The sequence below is a fragment of the Hyaena hyaena genome, unplaced genomic scaffold, assembly GCF_003009895.1.
Source record: "Hyaena hyaena isolate Hyena2069 unplaced genomic scaffold, ASM300989v1 scaffold_892, whole genome shotgun sequence".
Taxonomy (NCBI): domain Eukaryota; kingdom Metazoa; phylum Chordata; class Mammalia; order Carnivora; family Hyaenidae; genus Hyaena; species Hyaena hyaena.
This window is the reverse complement of record NW_024081509.1, coordinates 282,547-295,886: the sequence shown is the minus strand read 5'-3', so window position 1 is coordinate 295,886 and position 13,340 is coordinate 282,547. Positions and strand designations below refer to the sequence as shown.

At 38.8% G+C, this 13,340-nt stretch overlaps 1 protein-coding gene across 1 annotated transcript in view; it reads left to right on the top strand.

Annotated features, from left to right (window-relative positions):
* The window catches only part of HERC2 (HECT and RLD domain containing E3 ubiquitin protein ligase 2), a 288,041-nt gene that overhangs the window by 222,955 nt on the left and 51,746 nt on the right, over positions 1 to 13,340 (top strand). The window contains exons 68-71 of the mRNA XM_039220244.1: positions 586 to 775; positions 1,301 to 1,441; positions 6,086 to 6,277; positions 9,046 to 9,199. Of these exons, the coding sequence (XP_039076175.1) occupies positions 586 to 775; positions 1,301 to 1,441; positions 6,086 to 6,277; positions 9,046 to 9,199 (677 nt within the window). The remainder of the gene's footprint in view (positions 1 to 585; positions 776 to 1,300; positions 1,442 to 6,085; positions 6,278 to 9,045; positions 9,200 to 13,340) is intronic.

The window sequence follows — 13,340 nt, the reverse complement described above, 5'->3', positions numbered from 1 at the left end:
TGAAGATACAGTAATGTATACAACCTCTGGTCATCTTCACTCAAACATTTGATAAGGTAGAGTTTTGATAATACCATCTTTCCAACATTTTGCTGCTATTTTCTCAGTCTTCTTAGTAAGTTGCCCATCTATCACGGTTGTGGACCTGATGAGTAGAAATAAGTTACATAGAAAAATTAATTTCAGATGAAAGTCCAACTCTTTCATTGAGAAGATGTTTAGTCTTTGCAGCTTTGTGTGAGGCACCCTTGGTACACAATTCTCAGTAAACAAAAAAGTATCCTCAACCTCTAACAATAACCCTAGAAGATTTCTCAGGGAAATCTGGGGGTTTATTCTTATCTGATTTTTATGTTTGGTATTTTTTCACTTATCATCATAGTGGTCATTCAAATAAATAGATCTTAAGTAAACTTTGTAGCTTTTAGCTGATGAATATTAGTTCATTATTTTCCCAAAACTCCTTTATGTATATCCGATTATAATGAGGGCACCATTCAGTAAGGGCTTGTCCCCACTCCTGACTCTTCTGTCCTGCAGTGGTGAAGGGCAGTTCACCACAGGCCTGGCTTTCTCTCCTGACAGAGACGCGGTGGTCGGGGCCCTCATGCCGGCTGGCATGATTGCCCCAGTGGAGTGTCCCTCATTCTCCTCCTCGGCACCTCCTTCTGATGTGTCTGCTATGGCCAGTCCTGTGAATGGAGAGGAATGTGTACTGGCTATTGGTATTGAAGACAGATTGAGTCCAAATCCATGGCAAGAAAAGAGAGGAGAGGTAAAAATAAATAGTAAAGCAATAAAGCAACATTAGATCAAAAAGGAAATGGTAGCTGCTTTGTGTCTAGAAAAGTATAAGTCATTCTTCCACTAAGAGTGCTTTTGTGCCTACTCCTGTGATTTTTGGCTTGGATTAGAAAATATTTTATTTAAAAAGGATCTTTTTAGTGCTTAAATAGAAATTTATTCTTTTAAAAAGTTGCTAAATGCAAATCCATAGTCCTTTATCTGCAGTTCTGACACCTTAAAGCTATTTTGGGGAAAAACCCAACTTGAATAGATGTGAGCTCATATTAATCTTCATGTGACCATTGTTAATATTAATAGGTTTTCATGGGAGTATGAATGTGCTTAACTTTGCAGGGTTGCTGTGTACCTCCTGGAGCTGGTGATGTAGCACCTTGCTAACCTCTATAGCATCTTGGGCTTCCAGATGACCCAAGGTGTTTGAGGTCAGGCTACTTTTGTGGAAAGTGTGCCATGTTGCTGAATTTTTCCTTTCCTTGTATACTTTTTAAACTAGATGATCTCTTCTGAGGATGCTGTGACCCCCTCTGCAGTGACCCCATCTGCTTCCTCAGCTTCTTCTAGACCATTTATCCCAGTGACGGATGACCCAGGAGCTGCCAGCATCATTGCAGAAACTATGACAAAAACCAAAGAGGTCAAGGGGTTTTCTTCTTTAACATTTTATTTGGAATAATCTTAAATGTACACAAAAGTTGGAAAAGTAGTACATAGAAATACAACACATTATACTTCCATATGCCATTCACATAGGTTCTCCAGTTGTTGGCATTTCTGAACCATTGGTGGGGAGCTGTAAGGCACAGTCCCCATACATCCTTATGGGTTTAGTGTATATTTCCTGAGTGCCAGGGCATTAACATTAATCCAGAATTACTTTCTAATCCATAATCAGATTTTTGCTCATTGTCCTAATAGTATCCTTTATAGGTCTAGAACCCAACTCAGGATTGTGTGTTGCTGCTATTTTCTCAGTCTTCTTAGTAAGTTGCCCATCTATCACGGTTGTGGACCTGATGAGTAGAAATAAGTTACATAGAAAAATTAATTTCAGATGAAAGTCCAACTCTTTCATTGAGAAGATGTTTAGTCTTTGCAGCTTTGTGTTGTCTCTTTCGTACTCAATATGGAAAGTCCTTCATTTTGACTTAAATACCACAGGAAGGATGTAGAGTTCTTTTGATTGCATCCTACTGGGATATGTGCATTGTTGATTCACTGCATTACTGGTGATGTTAATTCTTCTTGCTTGGTTAAGAAGTGTCTGCCAGGTCTCTCTACCAGAAGTTAGTAAGAGTTTATTAATAAGTATTCATGGGGAGATACTTGGAGACTGTAAATACCTGTAAGTACCTTGTTCCTTGTATTTTTACTCACTAGTTTTTAGTATCTGTTGATGATTCTTGCTGAATCCATTATTACTGTAGTAGTTGTCAAATGGTGATTTTTCAGATTTCGTCATTCCTTTTGGAAAATAATTGTTGCTGTTCTTCTGTGAGAAGCTCCCTTCTCATCATTGTCTGTCTGTCTGTCTATCTATGATGGTATAAAGTAGGATGAGATCCTACTTTTTTTTTAATGTTTTTTTTTTGTTTTTTTGGTTTTTTTGAGAGAGAGAATGAGAGAGACAGCATGAGCAGGGGAGGGTCCGAGAGAGAGGGAGACACAGAATCCAGAGACAGTCTCCAGACTCTGAGTTAGCTGTCAGCACAGAGCCTGATGTAGGGCTCGAACCCACGAACCATGAGATCACGACCTGAGCCGTAGTCAGATGCCCAACTGACTGAGCCACCCAGGCTCCACTGGTGGGATCCTACTTTACTCAAATAATCACATACATTGCTATCCTCATTTGACACCCAAATTGTCCTAGACTTGGCCCTTGAGCCTTTTATGGCTAATTCATTTGTCCTGACATGTCCCCATAATTTTTTGAGCACTTCCTTACTTTTTGGCACATCAGTGTGTTCTGCACTTATCTTTCATTTGCTCTGCTCCTGCTTTGGAATCATCCACTTCTCCAAGGATCCCTGGTTCCTTTTAGTGGATCATAGAATTTAGAAACAAGATCTGGAAACTTGGTAAATTGATTTCTATTGGATGTTCATGGTTTACACCTTCTCAGCAAACATGTGTGCATCTGAGCATTTTTTTTCTCCTTCAGCATCTTATCTTTATAATAAACACTGAGGAACGCCTGGGTGACTCAGTCAGTTAAGCATTCCATTCTTGATTTCAGCTCAGGTCATGGTCTTGCAGTTAATGAGATCGAGCCCCATGTCAGGCTCTGTGATGGCACCTTGGAGCCTGCTGGGGATTCTGTCTCTCCCTCTCTCTGCCTCTCCCTCACTTGCACGCACTCACACATTCTCTCTCTCAAAATAAGTAAACAACAACAACAAAACCCCAGCAAAACCATGACTAGTTCAAACCACTGTTTTCAGCTTATAATAAACTAACCAAAAAACTATTTTCAGTTTCAGTCGAACACACAGGGTTTATCTTTGCTCCTCCCCTGTTTATTTTGTTTTGTTTTTTTTTGTTTTTGTTCTGTCCCTACTTTTGAACTGTATAATCCTTTCATTTGTTGCTGGATTAATTTGCTATTTTTTGAGTGTTTTTATACTTGTCTTCATAAAGGATACTACTGATCTGTAGTTTTCTTATGAAAACTTATGCCTGGTTTGTGTATCTGAGTAATGCCAGCCTTAATAGAATGTGTTAGTGTTTTTATATTCTTGTTTTGTTTTTTTAAAGAATAGTTTGAAGGGTCAGTGTTAGTTATTCTTTAACCATTTTGTAAAATTTTATCTGTCCTTTTAACATGTTCTCATAATTTTTTGAGTGTTGCCTTGCTTTCTGGCACAGTACACTGTTCTAGACTCAATGAAATGATTTATCCTCCAGCCCAGAAATCAAATGTTTCTCTAGGAAGTCTTGGTTCTGTTTAGTGGAGAATAGTATTTGGAAGGCAAGATCTGGGCCTTCAGAAAGTGAGAAACCTGATTCTGTTATTGGCAGTTTACTTACTCCCTCTTAAATAGCCAGCCTCCCATCTTGGCTACCACACCTGCCTCACATGGATACCCCCCATTCTCTGCACAGCTTCTGACACTCAAAACCACTTTGACTTCTACAGGGATGACTTCTCAACTGCTTGAGTTGTGACCTCTCCTCATCTCCCAAGCTGGCTTGCCAAAGCAGGACCCCTTCTGCATTGCATGGCTTTGTCACACCAGCCACCCCCATATGTGGACACCCTCCGCAGCCCACTTAGGTGCCCTCTATGCTGGGCCATCTTACCCTGCTCACACTCTCTCCCTTGCCAGCATACCCGCTTTGGGGACAAACATGCATTCTTTTTTTTTTTAAGTTTTTGTTTAAATTCCAGTTAGTTAATAGTATAATATTAGTTTCAGGTATAAGTGATAGTGATTCAACATTTCCGCACAACACCTGGTGCTCATCAAACAAGTGTAATCCTTGATTTATTATGCTATTACTACCGGCAAAAAATATGTCCTATGGAAATTATTCATAACCATCTGTGGTAATTAAAAAATTGCCATTTATAAATTAGGTGTCTAGGGGCGCCTGGGTGGCTTAGTCGGTTAAGCGTCCGACTTTCGCTTAGGTCATGATCTCGCGGTTCGTGGGTTCGAGCCCCATGTCGGGCTCTGTGCTGACTGCCAGCTCAGAGCCTGGAGCCTGTTTCAGTCTGTGACTCCCTCTCTCTCTGACCCTCCCCTGCTCACACTGTCTCTCTCTCTCCTAGAAATAAATAAAACATTAAAAAAAAAAATTAAAAAAAAAAATTAGGTGTCTAGACTCAACTTCTCATACTTCACAATCTCCTAGGGTGAGGGTTTAATGCAGAAATCCTGAATTATATAAAATTTTTGCTTTTAGGTAGAAGAGGGATTTCTTTCCTACCAGTTTATTTAGGAGACATCGGTATTATCCAGATTATACCCTATTTTCCTATCATTTCAGTTTTGGTTTGATTCATAAATTATGGGAAAATAATTTTCATATTAGTATTGTTAGTATTAATCACATGTTAATACATTCCACTGAATGCTTTTACTGGTCTTCAGTGAGTGAGATTGTGGAATGTCATCATTTCTGATGAACTTCACTTAATGATTCTCTGTGTCTCCATGCAAAGGAGCAAGGTCCATTTCTTTAAAGGGAGAAACTTTTCCTAGCTCAGAGAGGTATGGTGTCCAGGGCCTAAGTCAATAGAATTTGCACATTGGATGTGTCATATTCCCCTTAAGTTTCCCTTTGTGGGGCTTGTGCTTCCTCTATCTCGTTTCTTTTTCTAGAAAGAGTTGGTACTAGTTTTGCTGATATCCAGAGAGTAGGAGAGAAGAGGAGAGGCACATCTGGGATCTTGTTCTTTCTCTGATGAGCTAGACTCTGCCTGGGGAACTAGAAGGTCCTGTCTTGTCCCCCATTCAGCACAGAGTCTCAGTGATTCCCATTCCTTCTACATTCAAAAGCTGTGGGATTTCCTACCTCTGATGGCTCCTTGTTTGTTTCTATAAGTCCAACCCCCAAGAGGCTCTTAGGTGTTAGATAGCAGGCTGTGAAGTAGCAGTCCTGGATGGGACATCTTCACAAGGTCAGAGGGCAGGTAAAGATGCTGCCACAGGCAAATAAGTGGCTCCGTTCCCCTGCTACAGGGGAGGGGGAGGTAAATGATGACAGGTGTGGTATGTTCTAGCTGAAATTACTGTGAATGAGAAGTAAAAGAAGAATATTTTCATTTTCAAAGAACCCAAGGAAAAAGAGATTATTGATAATGTTTTACATGCCAGCAACAAGTCACTTTAAAGTGATTTAGAGATTCTAGGATAGAATTATATAGGGGATGTAGGCAAAATATGTAAAAGTACAAATTTAATTGATAGAAAATTCCTAAGCATATCTTATGAATGGGGTGGGGGCAAATTGTATCTGGTGTGACTTCATTCCAAGCCATCCACCTGTGATACGAACTCGGTCACAGTATAAATTGTCATGTACTTATAGTTTATGTATGCCATTTCACAGATATTACCAGCATTTTGTAAAACAGTTAATTGGTCTTGAAAGTGTAGTACGTGGTAGTGGAAATTTTAGAGGTCTGTCCTTTTTTAACCTGGCATTTCATGGTCTTAAAGTCCTCATAAAGTCCCTGTTCATCAGTAGTAGTTGTGTATCCTTTAGGTTTATAGGTAAACTGATGACTGTTTTGTAATGTATCATTCCTCATTTGAATTGTTGGACCTTTTAGGATGTTGAAAGCCAAAATAAAGCATCAGGCCCAGAACCTCAGTCCTTGGATGAATTCACCAGTCTGCTGGTTGCAGATGACACTCGCGTCATGGTAGACTTGCTCAAGTTGTCCGTGTGCAGCCGGGCAGGGGACAAGGGCAGAGACGTGCTGTCAGCTGTGCTGTCTGGCATGGGTACCGCATACCCACAGGTGAGTCATGTGATGGGTGTCATGGGCTCCTCTCTGAGGGATATGCTCCTGTTGACATCACACCTTCTTTCATGCTTTATTTTATTCTAGCAGACAGCAGTTTAGAAGGACCCCTCGTAAACAAGCCCTTTCTGTCATGTGTGCCGTTGTTGTCCTTATTGTGCCTTCTGACATCATTTTGGTATTTTTTGCCATTTAGAAATTTCTAATTTTTATGAAGTTGGACCATCCAGTTTTTTTCATTGATGGCTTCTGGATTTTGTATTATTGCTGAAAAAATGCTTACCTACATAACATTATTTAAAGAAAATCTCCCAAGTGTCTTCTAATTATTTTTAGGATTTCATCTATTATATTTACATTTTTGATCTATCTGGAATTTATCTTGATATAAGGGATAAGGTGGGGATCCAACTTTATTTTTGCCTAGATGGCAAACTTGTTGTCTCACAACCATTTATTGAATAATCCATCCTTTTCCCAATGATTTGAAAACCATTTTAATCATATTTTAAATTCCTGTATATATTTGGGTCCATTAGTGGACTCTTCTGTTCCATTAACCTTTTATTGTCTAATGCCACAGTGATTTAACTACTATGCTTTAAAATAGCTTTAATAGCTGGTAACATAGGGTTCAAAGGATTTTCTACTGTGGTGGCTAGCTGAGCCATCCGGTATAGTGGCTTCTAGTCACAGGTACCTGTTGACCACTTGACAACTAGTGAAGTTGTCATTTTATTTAGCTTTAACAAATTTAAATTTGTATAGCCACATGTGGCTAGTTTAGGGTATAAAGTCAGTATCATATCAGTACATCTTAGTAATTGGATTAATCAGTCCTAAAACTTTTTGGCTTCCTAAAGACTCTTATTTATCAATGGCCTCCTTCTGCCTTTTCAGAACTGGCCACGTCAAGGAGTCTGATGCCGTGTGCTCTGTACAGAAATGTACCTGTGTTTCTCTGGGCCCCATATCACTGCTGCCCAAATGAGAAAGTACTTAAGTATGGTTAAGTGGTCTTGAAAACATAGTAAATGATTTGGTAGTTAATAAATTAAATGGTTTGGGGCTTGTTATTTCTTAATCATATTCAGGAAGAACAGGAGGTAGGTTTCCTACTTTCTAGTTTTTCAAGGCAATGTACTTGGCATAATTCTGAGAGACTGAATGAAGATGAATTGCCACAAGCAAAAGCTTTTTTTTGTTTTCGTTTTTGTTTTTTACAAGTTTATTGCATTTGTGAGAGGAAAGGATATGAATGAGGATATGAATGAGGACATGGATTTAAAGTCATAATGCCCAGCATTTGTTACACACATACCTGCCAGGCCTGGTTCTGAGTGCATTCTCAGTATAGATTATAGGTATTCTCTGTTTACAGATGTTGAAACTGAGGCTCTGAGAGGTTGTCCACTGGCTCATGGACACTCAGGTTGCTGGTGGTTGGGAGAAATGGGGGAAGTGCTCTTAGGGCAGAGCCACATTTGTGATGCCTGTGTCACCCTCTTCTTGTTGACCTCTCCTGGGAGTATGATGGGATTTTCAGAGCAAGATTGTGAAGACCAGAAAATGCCTGGTAGACTGTGTGTTAGCTGTTTGATGATACCAAAATGTGTGTCTTGGTGACGCACACCAGGTTTAAGGGGAAACAGAAGCAAAGATAGGATTTTCTTCAGACTATCCTGGCCAGGGGCAAGACACTAGTCCTATGTCACCCTAATCTAATATTTGGGACTCTTAAAAGAGAGATGTTTGAATTTTTAGTCCTATTACCTAGATAGCAGTGATATTAGTTTGTCATTAATAAAACTATTTACTAAGCTAATCTGTTTATCTACATATGAGGAAAAATAGAGGAGAAAAATCATTTATTCCTGAAAAGTATGGAACAGAATAATTTTTTCCCTAAATTTAAAAAATTTGTAGGTTCTTACTGCTACAATAATATATTCTTATTTATTTTTAAAAATAGAAATCAAAGAGTTTATTATCACCACTGTTTACCACTTCAGTGGTGTGAACCGGTAAAATTTTTAAATGAAATAAGGACTGGGATACCTGGGTAGCTCAGTCGGTTAAGCATCTGACTCTAGATTGGCTTAGGTCATGATCTCATGGTTCACAAGTTTGAACCCCACCATCAGTCTCTATGCTAACAGTGGGAACCTACTTGGGATTCTCTCTTTCACCCTCTCTCTCTGCCTCTCCTCTGTGAGTGTTCTCTCTCTCTCAAAATAAATAAATAAATTTTTAAAAAATGAAATAAGGACATTATGGATTGTTGAGGGAAGATGGTATCAGCGCTGACCCTTTATGTCCTGGGTCAGAAGAAATCCCACTTAGGTTTGTGTTTGTAGCTACTCATTTCAGGTACTATACTGCTGTTTGGTGGGTGGCTTAATCGTTCTCTATTTCTGCCCCCTCCTGCTTGACCCCCAGTGACCTCTAGGATTTTGGTCACTTTTATCACCTTCTGCTCCTTCCCTTGATATTTTTTTTCCTGAGGCAGACTTTTTGTCACTAGGAAGTAATCTTGCCTTGGTATAAAAAACTGTTGTGATCACAGGTTTATCATTTGGCACATATTGAATGTTTTGTGTATGTTAGGCAGCTCCCAGCTACTTAAAAGCTTCACCGCACCTCTGTGAGGTCTGTACTGTCTTGATTTTATAGGCGAGGGAACCAAGCCCTGACTTAAACTAGATTTATCAAATTCTGAAGTCCTGTTCTGGTGACCTGATCTGTGTCCCTGTTTCCTCCCCCAGGTGGCAGATATGTTGCTGGAGCTCTGTGTCACTGAGTTGGAGGATGTGGCCACAGACTCACAGAGTGGTCGCTTGTCTTCTCAGCCTGTGGTGGTGGAGAGTAGCCATCCCTACACAGACGACACTTCCTCCAGTGGCACAGTGAAGATACCAGGTACTCAGTACTGGCCCAGGGGGAGGACGATAGAAGGATCTCTGCCTGTAGAACAGCTTCATTTCTGTAATTGCATCAGAAGTAACCATTACCATTTTATAGAAAGGAAGCTACAAAATTGCTTTAAAATTATTCCCCCACTTTCTATTTTTTTATTTTTATTTTTTTTAAATATTTTTATTTATTTCTAGGAGAGAAAGAGAGAGACAGCGTGAGCAGGGGAGGGTCAGAGAGGGAGACACAGACTCTGAAATAGGCTCCAGGCTCTGAGCTGGCAGTCAGCACAGAGCCTGACGCGGGGTTCGAACCCACGAACCACGAGATCATGACCTAAGCGAAAGTCAGACGCTTAACCGACTAAGCCACCCAGGCGCCCCTCCCCTACTTTTTAAAAAATACTTTTTTTCCCCCAGAATAAACATGATACAGAAAACCATGCAGAATACATGTTTAGCTTAATGATTATCAGGTGTGGTTTGCCTTAATCACCAAAACTCAGATCTAGAAGAAGTCCTGTGCCAATTTCCAGAAACTTCTGTGTCCTCATTAAAGTGATTGCTGTTTTGACTTGGAGATAATGCTGACTTGTATTTCTGGGCAATTTCTGTTATCCAGGCATACATCCACTTCTTAAGTCTCTAATTGTTTCTATCTTTTAAGTTTCTTATTCTAACTTTAGATTTTTCCTTGGTTTTCTTTTTTCCTTTTTTTTTTTTTTTAAACCAATCTACGTATTGAGGAATCTTGGCTTTTGACCCATTAGGCTTCCCTGCAGCCTGGATTTGCATACTCCTGCTGCACTTCAGCCTATTCTTCATCCTTGTCTTTCTGCAAATTTGTTCTGATTCAGAGTTCAAGTAGTTCAGCCCCTTTGGCAAGACCATTGGTAGTTGTGTCCCTGTGCTTTATGTGATGTCAGCACCTACTGATGCTCAGAGCTTGAGGCCATTAATCCATTGGGGGGGTTGCAAAAACGGTGCTATTCTAATTGTTCCACTTCTTTTCCTATTTATTAGCTGGAATACTTTATGAAGAGATATTTTCCCTCATCCTTTAGTTGGTATCCAGGGGTGCTGTTTGCATAAGCAAGACAGGATTAAATGCTTGAATTTTTCTTCTATTTATATTTTTAAGAGGATGAATTGATTGCCTATCATTCTTTGAGGGTGACCAGTTAGAGGTTTTTTTTTCTTTTATATGGTGGTGAACTCATGGATTTAAACGTATATGTTTATGATGGGCTTTAATCCCTTGTGACTATTATTCTATTGAAGCTCAAATTATCCCATCTCTAGACATCAGGAACCTCTTCACTTTGTTCCAGAATGACATTGGTGATCCATTGATCACCTCCATGCAGTCTGGTATGATAAGATGCTTTAGGTTTGTCATATAGTTTCTGTCCCCCACCTGGAATCTTCCTTGGTGTCTTTTAGTGGAGAAGGCATTTTAGATTACTGGGCTGTCCTTGTTTCTAGACCTTTTCAGTAGACAGAGGTAGGATGAATGGTTGGGCAGTCCCCTGACCTCTTTTTTAGTTCATACTGATACATTGGATTCAAATTCAGAACTGTAGGGTTTCTGTTAACCTCTTACGTTACCTCTGTATTTTTGTCTATACTGAAACTCTTGGTTAGATAGGGGATGACAGAATTATAAGATCTCACAATTATTCATTTGCTTTATTTCACAGTACAGAAACTAGGGACTAAGGATACAAATCTAATATAAATAAACATGTTTGGCTTATTCCCTCTTCCTTCTCCCAACTTTATTAAAATGTTATTATACTGTATCTACTAGAGCATAATAACCATTATATACCATACTTCTATTTAATCTTCATTTAGTCTTATTCTTACTCTGTTTAATGCTCACTTCTAATCCTTTTCTTTCTCTTTTTAAAATGTTTATTCATTTGGAGAGAGAGAAAGAGTGAGAAAGAGGAGGGAGGAAATCCCAAGCAGGCTCTGTGCTGTCAGCTCAGAGCACATCATGGGGCTCAACCTCCTGAACAATACCATGACCTGAGCCGAAATCAAGAGTTGGTCACTCAACTGACTGAGCCATCCAGGGACCCTATCTCTTTTTTCTTTATGACTGTCTGAAGCTCACTCTCTAGTCAGTTCTTCAGTAGGGCTCAGGATAGCAGCCCTGGAATTGGCTTGTCCATGACAGTTTGTGCTCAACCTTGAAAGTTAGGTTTTCTTTCAATTTTTGGATCCCATATTCTTCCTCTGTGAAAGTATGATGGTGATAATCTGTTTTTCCACTTATATGTTGTGCTTTGTTTCAGTAATTTTACTAGAATATATTTTCATAATGGTTATTATATAGGTGATATTCACAGATAGGTGATATGTTCCTTTAAAATGCAGTTTTAGGTCTTTTCTCTGTATAACAGTTTGTACTGTTTGCATCCCTTAGCCCTCTTTTGTGGACACATGATCATCATTGTGTGTTGGATACCTTTTAGAGTCCATGTTAACTATCGTCTCTTTCAAACACTTTGTACCTTTTTCTTTTTCTTCCTTTCCTCCTTCTGTTTGTGTTAAAGCACCATCTATTGTGTTCATTTGTTCCTTTGCCCTTTTCTAATTTAGTCTATATTTTATAAATTTTTTTTACTGAATTTAATATTTAAATTTAATATTTTGGTTGTCCTAATTTTAACTTCTGTTGTTTCTTTCATATCTTGTTTGATTCTGTTACTTTTTTAAAACTTCTTTGGAAATAATAAGCCTAAGTGTCCATCAACATACAAATGGATCAAGAAGATGTGGTTTATCTATACGATGAAATACTACATGGCAATGAGAAAGAATGAAATCTGGCCATGTGTAGCAACATGGATGGACCTTGAGGGTGTTATGCTGAGTGAAATAAGTCAGGCAAAGAAGGACAAATACCATATGTTTGCACGTATAGGAGGATGAGGAGGAGCTTAACGGAGGACCATGCAGGAGAAGAAGGGGGGAAATGGTGGGAGAGAGGGAGAGAGGCAAACCATGAGAGACTTTTGAATGCTGAGAACAAACTGAAGACTGATGGGTGCAGGGGGAGGAGGGGGAAGATGGGCATGGAGGAGAGCACTTGTGGGGATGAGCATTGGATGTTATATGGAAACCAACTTGACAATAAACTATTTGTTAAAAAAAAAAATGTACCCAGAAAATAAACTAAAAGTATCATGAAAAAAGATAAATAAAATAAAAAATAGAACTTCTTTGAAAATAATAGAGTACAGTTTTGACCTTTTTTGTGGGCACATAATTCTGACCTGTTTCATCAGAGGGATGTTATTCTGTATCTTATTTTCTCTTTTCTAATAATAACTTTGTATTGAATTTGACCTTGATACTTTTATCTTGTTCATTTTTAGTGAAAAAAATTTTATAACTTTTAGAAAAGTTTTCCTAACTCTAAGCTATTACTCTTTCATGATAGAAAATTTTTTTAAAACAGGTATTTCTATTGAGCATTTGCCTAACACAAAATTCTGGTGGTCCTCTTCATCTTCTGTTTTTCTCTTACTTCATACACATTCCACCAGCAAATCCTGTCATTTCTACTTTAAAAAAGGACTTAATTCCAGTATAGTTAACAGTGTTATATTAGTTTCAGGTGTACAATAGAGTGATTCAACAATTCTGTACATCACCTGGTGCTCATCACAACATTGCAGTCCTTAATCCCCATCACCTATTTCAACTAAACCAACACACACCTCCCCTCCGGTAGCCATCAGTTTGTTTTCTGTAGGTAAGAGTCTGTTTCTTGGTTTCTCTCTCCCTCTCCTTCTCTCTTTCCCTTTGTTCCTTTGCTTTGAATGAAATCAGATGGTATTTGTCTTTCTCTGACTGACTTATTTCATTAGCATTATACTCTCTAGCTTCTTCCATGTCATTGCAAATAGCAAGATTTCATTCATTTTGATGGCTATTGAGTATTTCCCTGTGTATACATACCACATTTTTTTAATCTATTCATTGATCAGTGGATACTTGGGCTGTTTCCATATCCTCGCTAGTATAAATAATGCTATGAACATTGGGGTGCAGTATCCCTTTGAATTAATATTTTTGTATTTGGGGGGTAAATACCCAGTGGTGCAATTACTGGATTATAAGGTAGTTCTATT